Source organism: Perca fluviatilis, chromosome 18 (genome assembly GCF_010015445.1).
Source record: "Perca fluviatilis chromosome 18, GENO_Pfluv_1.0, whole genome shotgun sequence".
NCBI lineage: Eukaryota > Metazoa > Chordata > Actinopteri > Perciformes > Percidae > Perca > Perca fluviatilis.
The window spans coordinates 23,720,761-23,747,418 of NC_053129.1; the positions used below are offsets into that span (position 1 = coordinate 23,720,761).

General features: G+C 42.0%; 1 protein-coding gene across 16 annotated transcripts in view; it reads right to left on the reverse strand.

The window, feature by feature from the left end:
* The window catches only part of gphnb (gephyrin b), a 94,718-nt gene that overhangs the window by 54,908 nt on the left and 13,152 nt on the right, over positions 1-26,658 (reverse strand). For 11 of the 16 annotated variants that reach the window (XM_039781622.1, XM_039781625.1, XM_039781620.1 and 8 more), the window contains exons 2-5: positions 12,635-12,713; positions 10,974-11,024; positions 3,078-3,135; positions 2,863-2,955 (exon numbers count right to left, since the gene is read on the reverse strand). In XM_039781622.1, the coding sequence (XP_039637556.1) occupies positions 2,863-2,955; positions 3,078-3,135; positions 10,974-11,024; positions 12,635-12,713 (281 nt within the window). Of the gene's footprint in view, positions 1-2,862; positions 2,956-3,077; positions 3,136-10,973; positions 11,025-12,634; positions 12,714-18,294; positions 18,313-26,658 lie in introns of those variants that run through there. The other 5 variants (XM_039781632.1, XM_039781623.1, XM_039781633.1 and 2 more) reach the window with 2 other exon arrangements.

Below are 26,658 nucleotides of genomic sequence, written 5' to 3' on the forward strand. Positions count from 1 at the left end.
TGTAGTTTGAGTTTTGCACATGTGACTCCAGTTGTGCCCACTGTCGTTTAGCAATCGAAAAAAACTGTAAAACACTTTGTTCAAATGCTAACACACTGCTGTCAAAACTCTTAACCACACATTCAAAACAGAATAGATTTCAGTCTGGTGCCTATCAAACACTGCTGATTGCAATCTTAACTGAAAGCCTAAGCAGGTGTCTTGTTTTAGACTTGTTAGTGAACATACACATATATACATACGGTATTTATACAGAGAATGCTCAGAAAGCCTTTTTTTGTATACAAACAACAAATAAGAATGAAACAATTATACACTGTACCGTTTGAGAGAATCAGGTAAAAGAGCAAAGATACCAACATGTCCAGGTAAGATGTCTGAGGTTATATACACAGCTATAAAAAAAACACTTCCTTTACTATAGTAAAACTGCGACTTACTGTTTTTCAGAAAGTAATGGAGGTGAAAGCAATGGAAACACCACATTCATTTGTATTTGGAGATTATGCAGACATCCAATGTGATGAAGAAAACTTGCCGCATGATGCTGGAGAGAGGCAGGATTAGTCACACTATTCTTTGTTACTGTTATGCACCTTTAGTTTTTTTTTTCTAGTAATTCCATAAATTACCAGAGACAAAATACTATATTGAAGCAAATTGTTGATTTTCATTCTTTCTTGTTTACCTTACGTAAAATTGGTATAATTATAAAATCTATATCTTTTCTTTAAAGAAACTATTGAGTACTGTGAAGTCACTCAAATTGCTCAAACTGTAAAGATGAGAAAGTTTGTAGTTTCTGTATTGGTGTTTGATGCTAGTGTTTTTACTCTCAGTGTGTTCTGAGTGACAGTGTGTGTTATCTCAGTGAGGATTGTTCATAGTGTTTGGCTGCACTGAGTCTGTTCTGAGACGTGTGTGAAGAGTTGTGTTGCTGTGAATGAGTTTTGCAGGTGATGTGAACTGTTTAGCTCAGGTGACTGTTGGTAATGCAGAGTGTAGTTAGAGTTTTGCACAAGTGGCTTCAGTTGTGACCACTGTCGTTTAGCAATCGAAAAAAACTGTAAAGTAACATTTATATTCCAGAGAGTATACAAAGAGCTCTTTGATTAGAGTAAAGACATGACACGTAATCTGTTACTTCTGTCCTGCTTTCAGCTAAAACAGAATACAGTTATATGCGTCTTGTACGGCCTCCAAACTCACAGGGACAGACAGAGAGCTATTGTTGTCTCCAGCACACAGGGTTGAATCAGATAGCAGGTATTATCAGTGACTACAGTGTGTACGTGTCTTTCCACTTCCAGGAAGGTTGCTGTCTACCATGATTGATGAGGACCAATGATACTGCTGAGAACCACAGCTCATCCCCTGCCAAATTGCTTGCTTGCATGTGTGTGTGTGTGTGTGTGTGTGTGTGTGTGTGTGTGTGTGTGTGTGTGTATGTGTGTGTGTGTGTGTGTGTGTGTGTGTATGTGTGTGTGAGAGAGAGAGACAGAGAGAGAAAGAGAGAGAGAGAGAGATTGGCTGAGTACATGTACCAGAATAGTATAGCTGTGTAAATCCAAAAAATTCCTAATCCAAAGTTATGTGAAACTAGATGTGACCACAACTACATTACTCCAGTTTGAGAAGCCTGCAATGACAATGTATTTGTTTCATGTAACTTTAAAATCCTTAATTCCTCCGGGTGCTCCGGTTTCTTCCCACCATAAAGACATGCATGCAACTAGGACTACAGTTGAAAATTAGGCAACTGGCTAACTCTGGTGCATTTACAGAAATGTTGATTAATGTGCATTGTCCTAATCAAATAAATAAATCTAAAAAATAAAATAAAAAAGGTCACGTTAATGTACCCTAGAGTTTCCCCTGTTACTGACCTAGTGGTCTAAAAACATCTGGCCAAAGGACTACAGTTGAAAATTAGCTGGCTGGCTAACACTGGCACATTTACAGAAATGTTAATTAATGCGTGTTGTCGTTTCTAAAATAAAAATAAAAAGTAAGTAAATATGGCATCTAACTTAAAAATATTAATTCAAATATAGTACAAAACATGGGGTGATTGTTTTACTACCTAAAACTCCCCACAATCATTTTGGTTAAGATAGAACAGTGTACACAACCTTTATGATCTGAGGTTGAAATATGTAGTTCATCTGATTCTAAGTAGTGTAAAAAGTTAATTTGTGAACAATTTGGAAACGTGTCAATATAATAAAGAAATAGGAAATCTGAGTGTGTGTTGACCTCTCTCGTAGTTTATTTATTATTCCATCACACCTGCCACCCATTATCTCTTAATGGCTTGTTACATGTGCTACCCATATCTTTTTCATAAAAGTGAATCAATAAGGATCTAACTTCTGCCTCTTTATTTCCCATGTGACCATGGGGCTTATTACACTGTGTGGTAATCAGTGCTGCAACACGTGTGTAATCAGCAAAAACAGGCTGAGGTTCTCTGAATGAAGCACAGGCAGCAACGAGAGAGATCTACCTTTCAACAGCCTTTCCCTCTAAGACACATACTAGCCATCATACTTCTATTGTAGTTGTATAATATTACTTCCCTCCGCTTGACCTCTTACCAAAACAGCGTGCATATTTCACCCCAAGCTGTCCTTGTTGATTCTTATATAACATGTGTCTGGCTTTATTTTACTCTCAAACTTCATTATCACAGTTTGCATCCTTATGAAATACTGCAAAAAATAAAACGTGACTTAGGACATTGTTCGCTGTCACTCTTTTGAACCAGTTCCAACACTAGAATGTGTCATAATGTATTCAACAAACAATGAACGGCGCTACTCTGTATGTCTATATATCTCCAACAACAAAAAACAAACCTACCTCTGGTGTAACGTCTCTCGGGGCGAAGCCGGTGCCTCCGGTGGTTAGGATAAGGTTAAGTTCCTTTTCATCACACCAATCCACCAGAGTCTCCTGCTCACACACACATACACAAAGACACGATTAATTATAATTACAAAAATCCTCATTACAGATAAAAAAGGAAGAAAGACAGACAGAAAGATACAGTATACACAGATAGATAGATTACATACCTTGATTTCATCTATCTCATCTGGCACTATCTTGTAGGCCGTGATCATACCCCCCAATCTGAGAAAGGAAAAAAGCCATTCATTTACAGATACACTTTTAAAGTATTACATTCCAGACAAGATACTTCATTGATCCCTGTAATACAAAAAAATCCTCTTTTGGCTACCTTTCTACAGGGAGGTCAAAAGGTCAACTAAGGAACTGTGGACCTTCCGTCAGTGTTTTCTTTAACAACCCTGCAGTAGTGCAGAGCTAAAACTCAGGATGACCAGTAAAAGGAAAGTCTCTCTCTGGTTTATATGCACCGTCCTGCTGCCACAAGTGGAGTATCCAAGTGGGTTAGCAGGTAAGAGACCTGGGATATTGTGGGCTCACCTCTATAGTTCTCAAAGTAATAAAGCAGAAAATACCCCTCAACAAAAGACACAGACAAGCACCCAAAAGCTTGTAAATGTGGCGTTTGTCTGACTGAAAAAATGCCTGTTCTTCAGTTCCTGGTCTCACAGGAAACAACCCTACATCTGTCATTTAAGACAATGCAGGCCTGTGAAAACACTGATGGACAGAAAAAAGAACAGATGACAGAGACGAAGAAGATGCAGAAAAAGTATGATAGAAATAAAGACAGTTGAGCAAGAGACAGGAAACAGAGTGAGATATTGAGATTTAACAGCAAGTAAGGAAGAGAGAGAGAGAGAATGCCCTTGAACATCCCTTGCTGAAAGGATTTTCCACAGGACGGCCCACTGAAGAGGGAGCTCTGACAAGGACAGAGCTGCTGCTGCTGCTGCTGCTGCTAAACACCGAGCCATGGCGACCTCCTGTGGCCAGACCAGATATGACACTCCAAAAAGAACAACCCCAGGCTCAAGGTGAAGGCTCTGCACAGACACCCCCTTATGTAACCCTTTTTTTTTTTTTAAAGAAGTGCTATATTTGGGATACTACTGCATCATGTTTCCCCTCCGCGTCAGCCACTTAGACAACATGATACCCTCTCTTTAGACAAATACCCATGAACTCAACATTTAAGCATCCACTATTTTTTCTGCCTCTATGATGATTTTATCCACATGGAAACTCTCACTCTTCACACACTGAGTTAAAAAAGAAAGAAAGAAGAAATGCTTCACCGTGGAAACACCATTCACCATATTCATCGACTCTGCTCGGTTTTCAAACTGTGCAATGGAGCAGCAAGAGAGACATGCTAAGCAAGACAACACCAAAATACTGCAGCGAGCATGCATGGAGATGAGGGAAGCTGTCTGGTTCTGACAAAAGAGGCAGAAAAGTCAGAAAGTATTATTTTAAAAAGTACTTTCTCATGAAACACTGCACATGCAGGGCTATTCGGAGCATCCACTAACTTACACACACACACAACACACACACACACACACACACACCCCTGCTGACATTCCTGTGATGGTTTACTTCTCTTGATGTGCTTGGGAGGGAGGGGGGATTTTGGCATCTCTGTATGTGTGTGTGTGTGTGTGATTGTGTTCATGCATGTGCATTCGTCCGTTTATGTGTTTGTGTGTGTGTGTCTGTGTTACACCTCGGGAGAGTAAAGGAGCTGTCAGGACAAATCACCTCTCTCCCTCTCCTGGGGTTTTTATGCCTCTCTGTTTCAGCCCAAATGAAAATATGCTCAACACAAATAACTAGGGTTCCTTCCCACCGTTTCCTAGGCAACCCCTCCTGCCTGAAGCCTCTAGTTGCTGTGTTGTTCATCGTGAGTGTGTGAGAGTTTGTGTGTGCCGGTGATGTTTGTGTTTTTTTTTTGTTTCACTATCGGGGATGCCATTTCTGTGCGAAGACAGCAATATGTTGTTGCCTGGACATTTTTGAGTGTGTTGCATGTTCAGGAAATATCTTTGAGGTATGATATGTGTATTCATGTGTGCATGTCCATGTCAACAAACACAAAAATGTATCTATGTATGCAGACATGTTTGTTATACAGTGTATAAGAGCTGCAGTATTTATATATGTGGAGTTTTGCGGTACACACTACAAGTGGGCATGAACGTGTGTATATTTCTGTATGTATTGTATGCATGGTATTCTTATTTATGGTTTTTTTTTTTTTTTTTTTTTTTTTTTTTTTTTTTTTTTTTTTTTTTTTTTTTTTTTTTTTTTTTTTTTTTTTTTTGTTTTTTTTTTAAATTATTTTTTATTTTTTTTTTTGTTTTTTTTTTTTTTTTTTTTTGTTTTTTTGTGGGGGGGAGAAGAAAAGTTTTTCAAAAAAAGGTAACAAAACAATAGAAACACGTGTTTAGCATCATAGATACAGTTCTGACAGAAAAACGCTCCACTATGACTAAATCAACACCTCCCTGACTGTTTTTTTTTAAGATCAATTTTTTATTTATTTTCCATTTAAACAACAAAAACAGTAGTCGCCCTCCTCTAATTCTTGTGATGCTGAGGTCATTAGGTCTGATATTTGTGCTGCTGCACCTTTCCACAGGTCTATAGTCGATGATTTGGCATTGTTAATCCTTGCAGTAGAGAGCTCAAGCATAACTATGTCCAGAAAATACGCCAACCACTGTTTTATACAAAGCGAGTGGGGGGGGGCGGGGGGGGGAGCCAGCGCTGAGCTGACTGTTGTACTTTTTGGTAGGTGTACCTAATAAATTGTGTTTGTGTAGAATCTAAAATATGTATAATTGTGTGAATATAATGTTTGTGTTTGCATGCATGCACAACAATATGTACAGTATACTGTATGTGAATGCTTGTATACTGTACTAGTCAACTGTCACTAGTAATCTCAATTTGTTCAGCAATTCAAATAAGCCTGATGTTGTGACCACTGATGAAAGATGTTTCCCCGGGAAAACAAACAACCTATCAGAGCTTTGTAGGCGGAATAAGAATGGAATTGTGATTTTACTTCACAGCTAACTAGATACATAGCTACATCCGTAAAAAAAAAAATAGCGACAGAAAAATTGATGAAATTGACACAAGCTGTTGCAGTTGATTTACAGAAATAACTACAACCAAGTTGGCTTAGTGCAACGTCCCTGGTTCAATTGCACCCGGGGGACCTTTGTTGCACGTTGTCATCTGAACGTACATGCATACTGTATCCACACGTGTGTATATTTGTGCAAGTGTGTGCACATGCGTGCATATTTGCATGTATCCATGTATAGATGTGAATGGGTATTTTTACATAATGAGTATGTGCATAAATGTGTGTTTCAGCATGACTGGCTTCTTTGCAGATAGAGTGCTTGGCTGTATTTGGGTGGGTGTGCTCTGAATTGAGGGAAGCCTATTAGAGGGGAAAGGGCGTGCAACATTTTAATCTCTAACACCCATCTATGTCTATTTCTACTGCAGGGAGTTACGACATATAAAGCTCTTCCTCAAACTGCAGGCCAGAGGTAGTCAGCCTGGAATAAAGGCTTTTTTGCTTGAGGTGTGGACAAATCCTGATTCAGGCGGAGGAAGGAATGAAAAGGGGGAAGAGATGGGGGGGGGGGCATGGCAATAGTTTTGGCCTGAAAGCCTGGATGCCTCAGCCAAATCTTTCTATGAATAAAAGACGAGCACAGAGAGGAGGATAACGAGAGAAAGACGGGACGAGAGAGAGAGGCACAGAGTGAAAAGAGTGAGAAAAAGGAGGGATAGACTGTCAGGGGCATACTTAACAAGAGAGAGGAAAAGTATGTGTGTACGTGGGTGCATATGAGCCAGCTGCAAATCTCGGTGGTAGTGGGACACTTCCAAGATAAGACCCATCTGCCAGGGTGATTTCATTAATAATACAAACTCTTTGTACAGGGCACTCAATCCCACTCTCTCTTTCTTTTGACACACACACACACACACACACACACACACACACACACACACACACACACACACACACACACACACACACACACACACACACACACACACACACACACACACACACACACACACACACACACACTACCAGTAGTGGCATGGAGTCGAGCCCATTACAGCTGGGTTGTTGGTTTGTCCATATGTAGGAAAGCTCTCAAGGGGTCACCTCTCAACATGTTAGCTAATAGAGGAAAGGATGGAGGGAAGGATGGAGGAGGAGGAGCGGACTAGCCCACCTCTTCAAACCCCTACCGTGATGAGAGCTCTGAGTGCTCAGCGAGGGGTTCCACTCTCATGATTCCACTCACAGCCACTAAACACGCACACCGCCTCAGAAACAAACACATACACACTTGAGTATTCTGCAGACCACTCCACCCCACAAGCGTTCTATTTATTTACAGAATAAATGTCATCCTGGTTCAGATCTGCCATTGCTGACAGTCCCTCTCCCATTTCTTTTTCTAAACCGTGCCGGCTACACCACATATCAAATGGACTTTATATATTTAAACAACAAATTTAACATCAGTGGCAAAGCAAGCACTGCTCAAATGTGTGGTTCAATTGCTTGCAATGTAAACGACACCTTTGCTTAGGTCTTCTGGTAGAGCCATAGAAATTGAGACTTTACTGTCACACAACTGAGTCACATAGTAATCACAAAATATGTCTGCGATAAGAAAGTCAATCCAAGTAAAAATGTGTTATTAAGATGCTTATTGGTGCTGGATCTCTGGCAGTATAGGTTTATGAGTGTGTGTGTGTGTGTGTGTCTGTGTGTGTTCCTCCGCTGACTGTCCTGACTGTAAAATTGAGCCCACTGGCACCCATCTGATTGACTCCTAGCTATTCTTAGCTGTGACAATTTGTAAAATTGACAAAGGTTGTTACAACACAAGTCGCTGGAAGGCAGAGACGCAGAGTTGGCTCAACAACCCGGGGGGGGGCGAGGCTTGCTCAGCCTTCACCAAGTAAACATAAACACCCAGAGACACACACATGACACGCCACAATATATCAATTTAAACAAAAGAACTCACTCACACTGGAAAGGTAAAGATGCATACAACAAACTAATAGACACAAATCCACCCCTGCCTCATCTGTGTGTCCTTGAGTCTGGGTATCATTTGTTTTGCCACATATCATTTTTTTCTCTACCTGACACACCTCTGGATGCTCCTGAAGGCCAAACTGGGCAGACTGATTGATTGCACGTGCCAATGTGTGTGTGTGTGAGTTTGTGTGCCTGTGATTATAGTTTATGTTATATGTCCTGTTGTGGCCCCATACTCCCTCCCTCCCTTCCTTCCTTCCTTCCTTCCCCCACTCTCTCTCTCTCTCTGTCTATGTATCTCTGTCACAGCAGCGGTGGCACATTGAGGGCACAGCGTTCCGGCTGGTCAACCTGATGGAGCTGCTGACTTGTAGTGTGGCGTGGATTAACATGGCATGGAGGATTTCAGGCCAGAGGGGGTCAGCCAAAGCCCATCTGCATCAGCTACCATCACCGCAACACAGCAGAGCAGACAGGGACGCTAATGCTGACTGCCTGTCTGAATGTCCAATTTAAATGTTTAACAGCATCCTGTTTAATCCGAGAGCAACCCTCTCAGTTAACTGGTATACAACACTGTCATCCAGAGTGCCTTCTAGAGTCCTTAACCCTGCATCCAGTGTTAGCAAAACCACCAGCCATCACTGGAAGTCTATTCACTTCCCATGAGAGAGAGAAAAGAAAAGTGTAAAATTGACAATAAGTTGATTTTAGCCATTGGATAAATCAAGAGTTCTCTATAACTAAGTATAGTGGGGACATTAACATGGAATCCAAAACCTTGCCATGACTTGTATCCAAATATTAAATTATATAAATCCACCTTATGTATCTTGTGTCGATTTGAAACTTGTAAATAAAAATGAGGGTGGAGATTAGTCATCACAACTAGAGCTTTCATAGGCTGGTGCTCGGGGTGAGTGGTACAGTAGGTGTACAGCTAGAAGTTCAGGTCTTTGACACCATTGGGTTAAAGTTGAGTTAGGGGCTAATCACAAAAAAACATTGAAAAAGTAAACTCATCATTTCTCGTGTTTTCAGACTTTTTCAATACTTAACCAAGATCAAGTGCTTTGAGTTGCCTACACAAACATTAAAGGCATACTATGCAGTTTCCGTTTTTTTGTCAAACAGCTTAGAGTCGCTGTGGAGTAGTTGTATTTAATGTTACTGTCGTAAATACCACTCACGCAGAGGCGTCTCTGCACTCACGGCCTGATCCCCTCCCCCTCTGTAGGACTGGTCTTATTATCAACAATGGATGAATCAACAACTTCGTAAAAACTGACATACAACAAGCAAGCACAACATACAACATAGAATGCAAGCAAGTTTACTTGACATGTTGATAAAATGTCGGGAGTACAGTCTTCAAGTTGGCCTTATTAAAGTCTCCTGCGATTATGGGAACACTGTCGGGGTGGGCCCGCTGCTATTCATTTATGGTGTTCAGCAGGAGAGAGAGAGTGCTGTGTTTACATTGGCGTTGGGTGGAATATACACAGCTGTGACGATCTCAACTGTTAGCTGTCTCGGTAGAAAAAAAGGCCGCCATCTAACAGACATGTACCCGAGGTCAGGGGAACAGTGTTTATCTATAATTGTCCCGTTATTACACCAGTTCTCAAGCACGTACATACAGAGACCCCTCCTCTGCTCTTACTGGAGTCCTCAGTCCTGTCCCAGCGGAGCAGAGTGTGGCCTGCTAGCTGCATGCTAGCATCGGGTATCCCCGGGTGAAGCCAGGTTTCAGTGATAATCAAAACACAGCAGTCAAGAACATAGCGATTTCCAGCGAGTTGTAATTCCAAGTCGTCCGTTTTATGCACCAGGGATCTGGCATTGGAGAGATACAGGCTCGGTAGAGATGGCTTGTGTGCTATGCTAGCCTTAGCATAACACCAGACCAGTGGCCCCGCTCTTCCTCTCCCTCCTCCGTCTGCGCCGCCTCCTGGACCCGACAACAATCCATGGAGAGCCCGGCGGTCTCACTATGTCATCTGGGATGTTGTGCGTATAATGAAAGACACTCGAAATAGATATCTGGTGCTGGTCACCGATGTCCAAAAGGTTCTGGTGGGTGTAGCGGATGTTCACAGAACCGATAGTAGTAAAGCAATTCGTGATTCTTGCGAGTTTTTGGCGGGGCGCCACCTCACGAACCTGCATTGCCGGCGTCCCCCCCTGCTTTGCTATCGGGATGATTCGCCCTGCTACGAGTTCGTTTACCATCGAAATTAATTCAATGCTGTTACATGAAGGTACAAATCTTGCATAGTGTGCCTTTAAATCTGTTTATCATGCTTTAGTTGCAATAAACCAGTATTGTGGGTAAAAAATGTAAGATGTTGTCAACCGATGTTTCTTGAAATGTACGGATATCCTGACACTTTGCAGATACTTGCATTAAAAAACATTATTCTGTTGGTAAAAATGTAATCTAGCACTATGTCATAATACATGCAATTTTGCACATAAGTAGTGTCAAATACCAGTGCAAATAAAGCAAACTGCAATACACAAAAAACATAAAGCATACACAAGCACAACTAGATGTGTGCAAAAAAGTGCCATAATAATGTTATCACAAGCTTGGCAAACTACTTAAAATCAATGCTGGTCTCTTATGGTTCTTACAGCTTTTACTGGACAACCTGAGGAGTAGATTTTTCAAACATGACCTTATAGAATACATAACTGTGTAAAACAAAAGCCACACAGACATGGATTGAAGCGTGTTCATGTGTGCACGGACAGATTTTCAAAAAAGAAAAGAAAAAAAAAAACATAATACAGAACAACTCCAAATGTTCCCCAGTGTGCATACTGTACAAATAAGCATGCAATGGATCCCTAATCACTGGCACTCTGTCTAGCGTGACGCACATGACATAACTGCACAAGCCTTCTCACACAGACTTGACACATACATTACACATCAGCCTCAAAATAAACATACCGTAAAGGACATGACAAGCGTGGATCAGTCCAGGGTCCCACAGCGGGGGAACTGGTGACACACAGTGATATTGACTGGGGTGATATTGTGACAGAGGAGCAGGGGAGCTTCAGCAAATCTATGGCTGTAGGCAGAATGACTCGAATGTCTAGAGAAGCGTGTCAGAGGCTGCATGTTGGGGGTCACAGTTTGTAGTGTTCGAGTCACAGGCTGAAGCGTCATTTCGAAAGGCAACGTGTGATGTGCATTGACATAAAAGACAGTTATCACTCGAGCTCCTCTGATAAATCTTAGTGACAAAATCATCATGATATAAAACATAGCATCCTTTCTTTTCTGCTGTGGGCTGCTATGGTTGAAATATTCAGTTGATATTATATGGCCAAAAGTATGTGGACACAGGTGTACATTTGTGGTTTGGGCTCGGATCCATAGTTCCTTTTGAGGTAATAATGCTTAAGATAAAATTAATCAAATTTTAGACAATATTTTGCTTTCAACTTTGTGGCAACAATTTGGGGAGGATCCTTTTACTTTCCTGTTTGTACATGACAATGCTCCTGTGTATAAAGCCAGGTCCATTAAGAAGTAGTTTTCCGTTTTGGAAGAACCTAACTAGCCTGCACAGAGCTCTGACCTCAACCGTATTGAATCCCACCTTTAGGATCAACTGGAACTGTGAACCAGTTCCTTATCACCCAACATCAGTACCTAACCTCACGAATGCTCTTGTGGCTGAATGGGAGCAAATCCCTGCAGCCAGGTTCCAAAATCTTTCTAGAGGAGTGGAGTCCATTATAGCAGGCTATTAATGTCTATAGTTTTAGATGTTAAGCAATCACATAAAGATGCAATGTCCACATACTTTTGGCCACATTTTATCTCTTATAGGGGATGCTTGTTTTTACAAGGTAATCAGTGGATTTTATGAATAGCTTGTCCTTTTTATTACTTTCACACTTGTAGACAGTTTGCTTTGTTTTAGTTAAAGAATTTATTTGGTCACTTGTCATTTCTTATGACTGGAGCAATGAGAAAACCCCATAACCACCACCTGAGTTGTTTAGACTAGAAATAAGCCAAATGAGCATAGCGAGAACCCAACATCTTTTAAAGCTCCCGCAAAGGTGCAAAAACAATGTTTTAATGCATTTAGCACAATGAGATTTTCTTCAGGATTTTAGTTTGTTTGGACATACACTTAAAAGGTCAATTGTGATGGAGATTATTGTTTTCCTGGGCATTCTTAGTGCTCTTTTGTCACGGTTCACATCCCTGTTAGTGGAAACAAATGTTGATTTCACCTCCTTTAGCTTCTTTCTTCTTACAGCTACTGAGAGTCATCCTTAAACAGAGTGCTGCAGCTCTTTTGTTGTTGCCATGCATGCTGGGAATTTCTCTCCATAGGGCGACACCGAGCCCCGCAATGTTGTCTTGAAGAGATATTTTTAGTTTCTTAGCTGCACAAAAAGAAGATGGCTTGCACACGCAAGTGCGCACACACACTGAAAGCCTGTGCATATTTCTCAGCGTCGTGGATTTAAGGTTAATTGATCGACTTAACTCTGGAATAAACGATTGTGTACATAAAAGTAACGCCTGGTGTTTTCTTTTGTCATTTCTGTAAGTTGAATTGTCATTAAAAAAAGGCCAATACTCACAGGGAGGGATCATGGATGAGATCTTTGAGGTTGACGCCACTGCGGTCCTCTGCAAGGTTCCGAAAACAGCTGTCACTCACTAGATAGACAGAGAGAGACAAAAGAAAATGAAATTAGCACACAAATTGATAAGCAATCTAAAATGAAATGCATGAAGGGCTTTAGCACAAATTGCTATCGTTATTTTTTTTCTCATAAATGTGAGCAATTACAAGCGAAAAGGTATCATGAATTACTATTTTCTAATTTTCTTAACTGTGTCATGGTTGGCCCCTTGTGTACTCAGTGTGGGAAACCGAAGTGATTATCAGATGATAAAAATGACGAAACACACCAAAATGATCTTTGATCAGATGATAAAAACTAGTTGTCAACATCCAAGGTGATACAATCCAAGCACACCTTGAATAGTTCTGTGCTGTTTAGGAAACATTTCTGTATTCATTCTTACATTCTGATCCACATTTCACATTTGTGAAAAAAATAAACTGTATCATGGACATATAGAACTCATCTAAACTAGGGAGGATAGGATGCTCTTATTTGTTGCAGCCCCACTTGTCAGTTTCTAATGTAATAACACACGAACACTGACATCACCTTCACCCTGCACACTTTTTGATCACACTGAGCCTATATGAAGCCACACCTTCGTCTCCAACCTCTCCTTATAAAATCACGGCAGCCCCTCAACTGCAGAGCAGGTGCGAGCCACATGAGTCATCAATGTTGATCACAGAGGGATAAAGTGACGGATAGAGCTAGACAGGGAGAAAGACAAAGACATGGGGAGAGGAAAATGGGAAAAAAATAAAATTAGAGGAGACAGAAAGAGACAGACGAGAAGGATGAAGAGAGGGACAAGGTGTTTTGTGATCTGACGGGGCCAAACGTTTACGGACATGCTTGTGTCTTAAAATAGATGCAAAACGAAGCACCGGAGGGTTTACATTGTTGTTGGTGGTGGTTGTGGTGCAGTGGATTTAATCCAAAAAACTTGATGTGCTAGTTTTAGACAAGACTGGAAATGTCATGTTACTCCAATGAAGTGCCATGATCCATGAACGAGAGGAGGGGCGGAGGGATAGGGTGAGTGGATGGGTGAAGCAAGAATGGTGTAAAAAATGGAAGTGGGATGGCAAAGGGGGGATGTGAAGGAAAGGAATGCAACAGAGCTGGAGGATGGAGGGATGAGAGTGAGGGATGGTGGTGAGGAAAATGGAAAGGATATAGGATGGAAGGATTTTTTAAAGAGGGGAAGAGGGGTGGAAGGGTGATGAAGAGAAAAGCAGTGGCGATGGGGCAGCGCTGTGAAGACAGAGGTAAACAGAGGGCGCAGGACGTTGCTCTGGGCTCTGGCAAATAAATGGAAGAGTGCTGACATTTGCACACCGAGCGAGCTCAGAAAGAGAGAAAGAGAGGGGGAAACAAGAGAGACAGAAAGACTGCGGGGTTGAGATGTAGCAATAAAAAATGGAGGGAGGAGAGAAAAAGGGGAGCAAGCACATGGAATACACACCACCCTGGCTTTAGAAGGGGCACTGCTGCATTAGTGCATGTGTGTATATGTGTGTGAAGAGGGAACTTCCTTCAAGACTGCAGTATTACACACACACACACACACACACACACACACACACACAGCCCTCCTCAGTCTTTCTCTCCCAGCTACCCCTTGATCTAAAAATAGCCGTTCCACTCTCCTACAAGAGGCAGCAACCATTCTGAACCAATCAACACGCTCTGTCAAAGGCATCGGTACCCACCACCCTCTATATACTTGTGTGTGTGTGTGTGTGTGTGTGTGTGTGTGTGTGTGTGTGTGTGTGTGTGTGTGTGTGTATGTTCTGTATGCAACAAGGGGAACTCCTGAGTAAAGGTAATAGATCTGCCCCTCCCTGCTGCATCGGTTAGTAGAAATGGTGGGAAAGCGATCCTTTCTACAAAACAATAGCAGAGAAAAGACTCAGAAAGTAAGAGGGAGAAAAGGGAGGAAACAAAAAAGGGACACGAGTTAGAGTGGAAGAGAGGGAGATCTGGCTGCAGTTGAAACAGGCTTCAAAGGAATATTAATGTGATCCTGTGCAAGAGCTGAAGACAGGGGAAGAGCTGGGGGAAGAGGGAGGGAGGATGGAGGAAGAATATGAGAGGGGAGGGGAAAAAGGTGCGCAAGAATTTATGACGCTTGCTCCTTCCCATCTCGCGAGCTCCGCCCATGCACCTTTCTCCAGGTAAATCTGCAGCGTAACTTCTCCCAAAACATCGCTGTGCACTGCATCACATCAGGGATTTAATTATCACAACAGCCCTCCGACTAGTTTAGAGTCAAACCTGATCCCTAAGCCGCCACTCTAGTGCTTGGTCACGTCGAAAATGAAGCTGCAATGCAGTGACCGCGTCCCACCCCAGAAGGTGCTATTCCTGGTGGTAGATACAAAATAGCAAGCTAAAGGTCAATGATTCTACATGGCTGGACAACCAGCTACAGTCAGCTACTGTAAGGCCAGACAGACATCAGTGTCATCCTGCTATTCTGGGGTCAAACATTTAAAGACAAGTAGAAGCTCATATCTAGGCAATGCAATTTTGATTCAGGCCGGTGCATTCTATTTTCATATCTGACATTCTTGATATTGAGTGCAACCAAAGACTGCTCTTGCACACTAGAGCCCTGCGCGGGACTGTTTTCTTCATCTCGCTCCCACCCGCTCCCGGCGAATTTCTGACCATTACTGCCCGCACCCGCAACGTGTGTGTTACACTCCCGTCTGCTCCTGCTCCCACTGATTTTGTGTCTTCTCCCTTCCCGCATGAGAAAACACGTCATTTTATGGGTTAATAGGGAGAAGATGCAGGCAAAGAAGACAGGTGTTTGCTGCTGTGAGAGGGGGTGGAAGGAGCAGAGGATGAGAGAGCGGGCGGACGGTGGACGGAGCCTTGGAGCTCCCCCGTCCTGGGAGGCTCAGACACGCTGGTGTCTGCTCATAGATAGGCTATACAGTATATACTCAGTATATATATATGTATATCTATGGTGTCTGCTGGCGTGGGGGGTACCAGGCTACATCCCGATCCTGCAGTGTTTTTTTTAGCCGCCCGCTCCTGCCCGCAGCAAAGTTAAAACCGCCCGCTCCTGCGAGATTTGCGTTGGGTCCCGCAGGACCCGGCGGGACCCAATCCCAATGCAGCCCTCTACTGCACACCTTCTCTTCAATTTGCCTCATTTAGTTTCCGGGGAGTTTATTTTTTGTTATTATGTATGATTTGTTTGCCTTTATTTATCAGGTTTTAATTGTGTGTGCTAAATAGTAATAATTAGATGTGGTTGAAAGCTACGGAAAAAGTCAGTAAGTGGATATTTTTGTTGAATCTATTGTTTCCAAGGTCAAGGAAGAACACATACAGAATAATAATAGGCCTAATCTTGTACTTTTCAAAAACAATGCTACAAAGGGTTTTGCTATAAAATTACAATAACGAAAGTCAAAAAAAGAAAAATGTGAAAAATAACTGCAATAGTTAAGAAAGAAAATGGGATTTTCTGACTTTATGTGCTTGAGAGTATTTTGATGTCTTAAGACACACTGTATTTATTCATATGGGCATATTTGGCATCTCTGTCATTACTACTATTACTTTTTCAATTTGATATCTATTTTCTGGTGCATATGCCTGTATCGACTCCTATCATCTCATATTTGCCTCCACCTGTGAGTGTGTGAGTGCAGAAGCCTGGAAGTCCCCAGGCTATAGCAGTGGGAGGAGAGCAGGAGGCCTGTGCCTCAGAAGCATTACGCAGGGCAACACCACTCACACATGGGATCTAGACGTGCACACTGAACCATCGTGCATGCTCCTAAAGGGTTAATCACTAAGCCATATCAGAGCAAGAGAGCTCGGGACGCTGGGGAAGACATCAAGACACCACAAAGAACTGATCAGAGAGGAAAAAATGTCAATATAGAGTGAACATGAATGGAAAAACACAGAAGGAATTAAAGGGGAAGAAAAGATTAATAGGAAAAGAAAAAAGTTTTACAGCAAAAGTATTTTGAAGCGCGGCTTCCCTGTTCTGGCTCTTCAGCGTAAAACCAATGCTGTTTGCACAAACCAATAACCAAGTGCTGTTTTAATTCAAATAATTAATCCTAGTGTCCATTCACTGTCCTTTTACAGAGATGATAAGTTCAGACAAAATAAAATAAAGTAACTAAGTACATTTAGTGAAATACAGTACCTATGTACCGGTAAATGTAATTGTATTTTCTACACCACTACATTTGTCTGGAAGCTTTATTTACTTTTAAATTTTACAATTTTTCATAACTTTCCTGTCCAGTTAAAGACACGTATCTCCGTGATTTTGAATTTCTCTAAAAACTGAAGGATAAAGTGTTATAAAAATGCTGCTACTTTTTAAGCTAAAAAAACAATAAAACAACCCTGTTTGGATTAGCTGTGGAAATGCATAATCACAAAACTGAAAACAACTCTTTCTTCTGAGTTTATGGAATTATTTATGCATTGCTGTAGATTTGACTACCCAACAGTATATTAAAGAGTTAAGCACAACCTTAAAATGCAACATCAACACATTAATGCATTGCACCAGTATATTAATCCCAAAACGTGTACTTTTACTTTTAAAACTTTAAGTACATTTTGCTGTAAGGTTTTAAATGCAGGACTTGTACTTAGTAGTGGAGTATTTTAGGTAAACAATCTGACTTCCACCACTGAAAAAATGTATGTGTGCCCTCATGTAATTTCCAAGCACAAATTATGTTGTTGTCAAAAGGTGGGAAATCAACGTCAGAATGAAATTTATCCACTTCATTTGGTACAGTAAAGCTCCAGTAATTAAAGTAACTAGACTACAAGCTAGCTAATTTAGCTAGCAGGCTATCCCTTTGTGTGAAACAGGTTGATGTCTGTTTGTTTATTTCATTTCAAAACTACGCTTATTTTTGAATGTTGGGTCGCATTTGCTTTTCAGTGCTGAAGTAAGGTTTGTAATTACAGGAAATAATTAGGCTAAAGCAAAACTATCGTAAAAAATAACTTCTTGTTCCTGCTACATTTTAACCAAACATGAGGAAAGGTGATAGAGGGTAGCAACAGATGGTGCGTCTACTGTTAGTAAGCTAAAAAAACGTACTAGTTATGTGATATTTTGTGATTCAGATAGCTTTGTTAGCAAGTTTCTTGCTAGCCTAAAGGTAGCCAGGTTACTAAAGAAAAACATGTTCTTTACCATTTTGTAGAAAAGGAAGTGATGCAATATGTGTGCAAACCATAGACTGTTAAAGTGCCCATATTATGAAAAAAAAACTTTTTCTGGGATTTGGGGTGTTCTTTTGTGTCTCTGGTGCTTCCACTACAAACTTTGAAAAAAATCCATCCATGCTGTTTTGAGTGAGATACGGTTTCTGAATGTGTCCTGCTTTCAGTCTCCTAGTGAGCTGTTCAAAATCGGCCTCGGACTGTGACGTCACAGTCCGAAATGAGCTGGCTAACCACAACCGTTAGCTCGTAGCGTTAGCGTTAGCCGGCTAATGCTAGCGCTAGCCGGCTAACGCTAGCATGCTACGTCGTTCTCAATAGCAAAGCACTGCTACAACACACACAAGTTCACCATAATCTACAAAAGAACTACTTACATGTGCGCCCTCATTTAGAAGTCTCCCAGCTAATCCTGCCTTGTAACTGACCAAAGTTGGAGAAACAGGCTTTCTTTTACTGTCTCTAGAGTTAGCTAGCTGACATGCTCTACATCTGAGCTACTGAGCATGTGCGAGTGCAATCAAAGATAGTACAGAAGAAGAAGATGAAAAGAGGTCTCATTCTGTAGCTAAAACAGAAACCAGGTGAAAAGAGGATCTGCAGCAGTGAGAGAGAGCTGTGCAGTACAACAACAATATGGTGTTTTTTGAAAATTAAACCATGTAAACCTATTCTGGTACAACCTTAAAATACAGTTATGAACCTGAAATAGAGCATAATATGGGCGCTTTAATATATACAGTCTATGGTGCAAACAGACATAAATTAAAGCGACTTTGGGATGACCCTGCCAATCAAACCTAAAGAGAATGCAGAATATTATTATTATTTTTTGTTTTCAAAGATCATCCAGGAGCTGTTTGACCACCATCTACTGCTGTTAGTGGCTCATCCTCTCTACATTGCATTATGGGATATTAACAGCACACTTTTTAAGCGACATGCATACTGACTTTTTTGAGCATACTTAATTTAGTCACTTCCCAGTAACATATAGCAACTGGGACACAGTAAAATGTAGTTAGTGAGTGCAGTTAGCATGCAGGCTAGGTGTCGTTTTCTGATACAGATAGCCTAATCTAGGTGCAGTCTATTTGTAATACAGTAGCTTAGCTAGCTAGCAGGCTTTGTGCTGTCAGTCTGTTCCTGGCCTGTTAGCCAGAAGCAGAGAGGATTCATAAACGTTCCACATTAAAGTTCTACTCAATCATTTCCAGGACATAAAGCAGTCAGCACTCATTATCTCCCTGGGATCCCACACTAATGGGGTTTTCCCTTATAGCATGTCTTCATGCACTGTGTGCGTGTGTATGCATTTCTTCACATATTCAGACAAATGTCACACAACAAACAGTCTCACATACTTTTTTTTTTAACACACCTACACACAGCCTTGGTCACCTAGTCATGGATCAGCAATTTTACACAACATGCACTACAAATCACAGCACAAGACAGAGTGCATAAAGTTGCTTGTGCCAAAGTCTGTTTCCAGCCCAATTATCACAGTGCTTATCCATCATTATGGCAATATACCCTGCTGCTTTTAAAAGATACAGAAATCTAGCTGTCTTGGGTGTTTTGGATACAACTATATTATGTTTAAACATGCTTTGCCAGTTAAAATGTAGATCATCCTGACTAAATTGCTCAATTCATGTTGTCCAAAAAATTTATGAATACATCTATACATGTGCAGGAAAATGTGCAAATCCACCAGTGGAGGGACAGCAGCGCATCGCCTTCTTCATCACAGCCCACTTGGCATATCTATTGTTTCCTGTTCTTTATCCGCTAACAGCAGTGCCAATGGCCCTCCAGCCCTGGAGAAGCTACTATGGAGGTCAAACACTGGATTGGGCTGACATCTGCTGGTGGGAGGGACAACACCTCTGCACACCAATAAGCATCAACCAAAGTGATATCACTGCCTCCTGTCTCCTATTTTACTGGCTTGTTCTGTGTCAAATGGAAACACTGGGCCCCAGGCCGCAGATTAAATGGGCTTAATGATGAATAGAGGTATGGACCCGCCTCCAGATTGTAATGGGGTGGGGTAGACATCTGACTAGGGGGCTTTCAGTACTACAACCCCCTCCTAGCCAGAAGAGGAGAGGAAAGGAGCAGTGGTGCACAAAACCAGCATCTTCATTCCATGGCAGGGTAAATTTCCAAATTAATAAAGGCTTCATGGTGCTGGGTAAAATATAGTAACAGCAATAACATCAGATAACCTAATCTAATATAAGACCACTGTATCTTAGCAACCTTGTTAATTCTGAGAGGAGCAGTGGGGTAAGCAGCAGAAGCACAGCATCCATCATCAAAGACACACCCAGCAGCAACATGCACGCACGCACGCATGCACACACACACACACACACACACACACACACACACACACACACACACACACACACACACACACACACACACACACACACACACACAATTACTCACAAACTCTCAAACCCACGACACCACGCACATGCTATCTTACCATTAGCCACTATCTCAATCACACTGTGATGCAGATGAATGCATACACATGTGCAGGGCTACACACTCACATACACACAGATCCTCAGGCTTACTGTAAGCAGCCGGGAGAATGGAGGGGGTGTGGAGCGGAACAATGGGATCCTAATCGTCGGGCTGCATTTCAAAGCCTCTCCCCTCTACAACACTGTTTCTAGATAAGATTTGAAAATGCTATTTATATCCGCGGGGAAAGGAGCCAACCAGCAGCTTGATTTTCATTTATTTGAAGTAAGATCTAAATCGGGGTGGAGTTACATAATGCAAGGAGTGCGACACTCCACCTGCTACTGCCGAACCAGCCATTGAAGAACACTACAAAGGGAAACAGCCAAAAAAATGCACTGGGCCCACGCTAATACTGCAGCTAATAATTACTCTATCAGCTTAATAACCATCGCCTACTACACCAAAGGAGCCCGGCTCATCCGTGTGGGTACACCAGTGGGCCGATCCGCATCTCAAATCCAAACCTACTCCAGTGTAGCCAGGCCAAAATCCGGCAACCATGCTGCGCCAAGGACAAAACAACACAGCACAACATGGCCCAGTCCCCCCCACGCACCAGATGTGCAGAAAAAGAAAGACGAGAGACAGCTCTGCACTTTACAGCTGTGTCCCAAGCATGCAGGGTCCACCAATGGCCCCGGCTCCCCAAACTCTCTCCCTCTCACTGTCTCCCCGGAGAGGAGAGGCAGCTTCAGGCTGAATGGAGATGAGGAGGAGAGGTGCTAAGATGGACATGTGGAGTTGAGGGAGGGTGAGAAAGAACCTTACCCTGACAGAATTAAGAGAGCAATTCATACTGGATGAGAGGGGAAACAGAGAGAAGAGGAGAGAGCGGAGCAGCGCTGGGAATACTCTGAAGGCAAAGAGGGAGGGCAGAGAAAGAGAGCAGGATAGGAAAGAGAGTAGTAAAATGGGAAAATGGGGAAATGACTGGTAGGGAGAGGCTACGATTAGAGATATACAGGGAAATAAATAAAAACATAAATAAGAGTGGAATAAAAACATAAATAAGAGTGGAATAAGAGTGAAAAAGAGGAGGAATTGATGGGAGAACCCAGGCAGACCATAGGGAGTTCAACTGAGTGCTGAGCCCCTCCCTCTTAAATGGCATACAGATATATTTTCACCAGCTAGGCACTTTGCCGTTCACATTAGAGGTACCGAAATGGGCAAAAGTTGAAGGGGGGAATTCATAATTCAAATCAAAAAGCAGAGTAACATTAAAGGTCATGGATGGACATATAGATGTGAAAATATGAAACATTAAGACCCCATTTGCACCTGACATTAACATGTGATGTTGATTTGTTATTTTGGATAATAGTATCTAAGCATGGATCGTTATAGTTACAGTTACAGTTATACCCTCTATTTATAAGTGTTATCGTTATCTCAATTCTGCCCACATTGTGACTGATTAGATAGATGGAGTTGGCTCTAAGACACACAAACACACACAAGTATTGGCTTTAATAGGCCTTTGGATCCATACATGGAAAGTGTGCATGTGACTAGTGCTGAAATGATTAATCATTTAGTCAATTGACAGAAAATTGAGTGACAACAATGTACAATAATGCATTGATCATTTCAGTAACTGGCAAACATTCACTGGTCTCTGCTTCACTGAGAGCAATGCTGTCTTTTTCAGGACACATTTACACCTGGACACTGCCCAGTACAACCGCCATCTCATTTTTTAACCAGTGCCCTTGAGCAAGGCCACCCAGATATGTGCTTTTCTCCATTTTATATTATTGGTAATTGAATATCTTCGGGTTTTTGGCCCTGTTGGTTGGACAAGACAAGCAATTTAAGACATTACATCACGCTATTTTTGGCTTTTTATAGACTGATGATTAATTGATTAATCAAAAAACTAGTTGATAGATGGATCGACCATGAATTCAGTCAATAATTGTAGCCGTAAATCGTAGAATTAGGAAGAAAGATTGTGCTAACCCTGAGTGTTCACCCCAGCTCCAGAGGCCTGCTACTACTGTAATTTACTAGAATAAATAAAACATGAGAGGCCAAACCCCAACACCACCATACTTTGTCAGCAACCAATATTATACACACACCACCATCGCAAAAAACACCCACCCACAATCAACACATCAATCACCAGCAATCAAAGCAGAAAATGTTGTTTTCACCTTCTCTACATATGAACTTAATTTCATGATGCAGTGCGTGTCCAAAAACTATCCACTGTCTGTTTTTCGTGATCTACCCGAGTCAGCCCACTCTCAGTCACTTCTCACACTCTGCATAACACACTCACCTGAACCTCTCTTTGTCATCCAAATATCAGTGAAAAGCCCGAGACTGCAGCACCCAACAGCCTGCAGCTCTCTACAAAGGCCTCTCGTATTGATGTTTTATTAACACGGCCATAAATATTGAAAAGACACTTACTAATGAAGCCACAGAAAAGAAGTTCCAGAGACAATTTAGCGCAAGGGAATACAGGCACCTTGAATGTGGCATCCTACACCCCTTCATCTACTTTCCTTCTCCTTCATCTCATTTCCCACGCTATGACTGGAATGCCCCTGCAGCTTCAACATCCCCCCCAAACACAAACATTTCCCCCTCAACAGCCCCCATCTTGCTGCGCTTCTATGTGTTTCTTGTTGAATGAAATCAATGAATTTGAAGGGACTTGACGATCCGCCACACCCCTTGTGAATATTAATCCTAAATCACAGGCTCTGTATAATGAGGCTGGTTTCTAATGACAAAAGGCGTGATGAATGTGTCTGTGGCTCGGTGTGGCATTATCATATAGCCAGGCAGGAGTGTGCATGTAGTATGCAAAGGCTGGGCGGATGTGTGGCTGTGGGTGGAAGAGGTATCGCAGCCTTTTTCCCTGTGTAGCATGACATTTCGATGGCAGAGGGCCCACGGCAAGCCAGCTCTCCGTGGCATTTCCAACAGCTGTTTACACACACGTACTGTACACACAAACTTAATCTGCACTGTGTTTTCTGAACACATGAGTGCATGGTCTGTATATGCAGTGCATGAGTGCAGCCATTCATATGATGCAGTTTACTACAAAATCATAGTAGATGCCATTTGAAGTCAGTTCAATATAGAACAAAACATAAAAGTAGTATTTAATAGTACACATTATAGTTATCTCTCTTTCCAGAAAAAATAGGGTTAGGGTTTGATGCCGTTAATCAAAATCAAATCCAGTATTGAAACTAGTTCAAGTAAATAGATTTGTTTTCAACATGTTCAAGTAACTGAAGTTATAAATGAATAAACTCAAATATCTTTGATCACCTTTCATTAGCTCATATCATATTGATATGATATGTATAAAAGTTTAAGAGACTCTCCTATATTTGACGTGACATGATAATTTCTCTAGAGAAAAATCTTGTTGAACTACAAAAACACACAATCAACTGAAGGTCATGGAGGTATGTCTTAACATTCACAATCTTTGGCTGAACACAGACACCAGTTTGCAGAGAGGAGATGAACCATAAAATAGAAACAAGTTTAATTTTAGCCGCTAACTTAACTTTAATTAGCTATAGCCAATATAATGTATCTAAATGTTTTGTACATTGCTCTTTACTAATAGAAAGGAACCAGACGAGATTCGATAAGTGATTTGTTATTGTCAGAGCTTATCGAATTTGCATCAATTGTAAACAAGGGAACCCAACCGTAAGAAAAAGTGTCCCTGTGTGGAGGCAGAAATCTAAAAGACACAAATCTCAACATCTGGGAAAAATAAAACCACAACTGTCTGCAAGGCAAGATACCTCTAGAGAAAATAATGTTTGTGTGTAATTTGTGTGAACTGACCCTTTAATTTGGCTGGTTTACAGAATTCTGCAGCTCAGAAAAAAAATAATATGTTTAAGATAATAAGGGTGACATCATTACAGGCTGACAGAAATACAAATAAATAAACAAATTCACACCTAACTGGCTTATTCCTTCTCTTCCCCCTCCCAACTCAGCTCCTTCTGTGAGTGTTATCTATGGCTGCTCCATTAGTGAGCCAGTTACCATTCTCCTGTTAAAAGCCAAAATGAGCTTGAGAGCAGCTCTATTGATTTCAATAGAAATATGCTTACACTGGCATCATTATAGCTGCACATTTCTGATACCTCCCGTTAGAAGCTTCCCTCCTCTCCCCTTCTGCCTCCACATCCCTTCGTCTAACCCCCTCTTCCTTCTCCTCCTTCTCCTCCTCCTCCTTCTTTATCCTTCCAAGCTGCTGATGCAGGGAAACCCAGGGCTGCACCAGTACAACCACGGCTTTGCTGCTCATTCCAGTTTGCAACCTTGGACAAGCTGGGTGAATCTGCATGGAAAACACTTAGCTCATTCATTTTACTTTACTTGATATGACTCAAGATAGAAGGGTAGGAAAGGGGACAGGCTTTGAAATGGATATCTATTGGCTAACATTAGCAACGGGGCTCTTTATCTGTTGGCTTTTAGGGTTTGTAGTAAAACATATGTGCTTAGGACTAATCAGATCAGGTATTGATTGGTCTTCATAGAGGACGCCTAATGTTCTCTCTGCTTCTTTGTGATCTCTCACTCAAGGGAAGGAAGAGAGGGAAGAACAGAGGTAGAGGGAGGGATAGATAGAGGTAAAAGGTTATGGCGTGACTAGTCAGTCTGACAGGTCAAGGTTAGGCTGGCAGATGGCCATTCAAAATCAATAGCAGGTTTCTGATCAAAGTTAAGGGATCACACGCAAGCTGACCAGGGGACTCGTTTGATGGGTGAAGCAAATGCACATCCATCCACAACCCTGATTGGGACAAACACATCTGTCAGGTGCAGCTGTCAAGTCCGATTTCTGGAGCTGGAGACACGACCATATTGTAAATGACACATTGTTCACTAAGTGGAAAGTTAAATCTAAAGTGCATCTCCACAGGGTTCACATGTGGCAAAGATGGCAGCCTCATCATCGTCTCGTCCACAGGCTACCCTCCACATGACCAGCCCCAGCTCCCTGCCCACAAATCCCATTTCATGCCAGCCACGCTTCCAAAATGGCAAGACAAAAGCCCGATCAGCACAGCTGCGGCTTTAGCACATTGTGCCGCTGATCATCGTGAAATCAGCGGAATAATGCAAAGCGGAACTCTGCAGCACCCAAAAACTATGCAGCGGCTCACCAGGCAGCAGTAAGCTAAGGGTGCGCCCAGCTGTGGCTTCTTATGGAAGAACTTCCTGCTACTGCTTGCTTAAGGCCAAAAGTGACAACTCCAACAACAACTCCATCAGGTAGATTGCCTCAGTGTCGGACACGTTAGTTGCAGCCCTACATTCCTTAGTCCCTTTCACCCCAATACATCCGGCATGACCACCTCAATAATGCAGTGTAGGTTTGCCACTAAGAAAAACAGGCCTTTTGCAGGAAGTATTGCTATATAGTACTGATATATTACATTATCCAGCGACTTCCAAATGCTATATATGTCAGAGGTCACACGCCTCTGGAGCAACTAGGGGTTAAGTGCCTTGCTCAAGGACATGTTGGTTGACATATTGCAGTGGGAATTGAACCTGGATCTCCCACACCAAAGGTATGTGTCATATCCACTGCGCCATCACCACCCATATATGGTCAGCAATATTTTCTGAAGTGCAGCATTTGTTGAAAAAGACATACCTAAAGTAGCAAACACACAGAGGAAATGAACTCCTATGGATTAAAGTTAGAATCAACACGTTCCATGGGCTGCCATCGCTTGTTGATGTGTTTTTTAATGTGTGAGTGGGTGGGTGGTAATACATGTGTGTATGCAAACCATTCAACTCTCCTTATTTCCCAGGATGCTGAGTTTTATGCCCACACACACACACACACACACACACACACACACACACACACACACACACACACACACACACACACACACACACACACACACACACACACACACACACACACACACACACACACACACACACACACAGAGAGTGCCCCGGGCCCGGCTGCACTAATGAAGCAGCCTGTAAGCAGCTACCTTCATTACATTCAATCCTCTGGACAGTGTCAGCAATTACATTGCAGCTTCCCACTGTCAGAGCTCATGCACACATGCACACATGCACACATGCACACACACACGCACACGCACATGCACACACACAAAGGAATTGAAACCTGTGACCTCTAATTATTAATCATGGATACT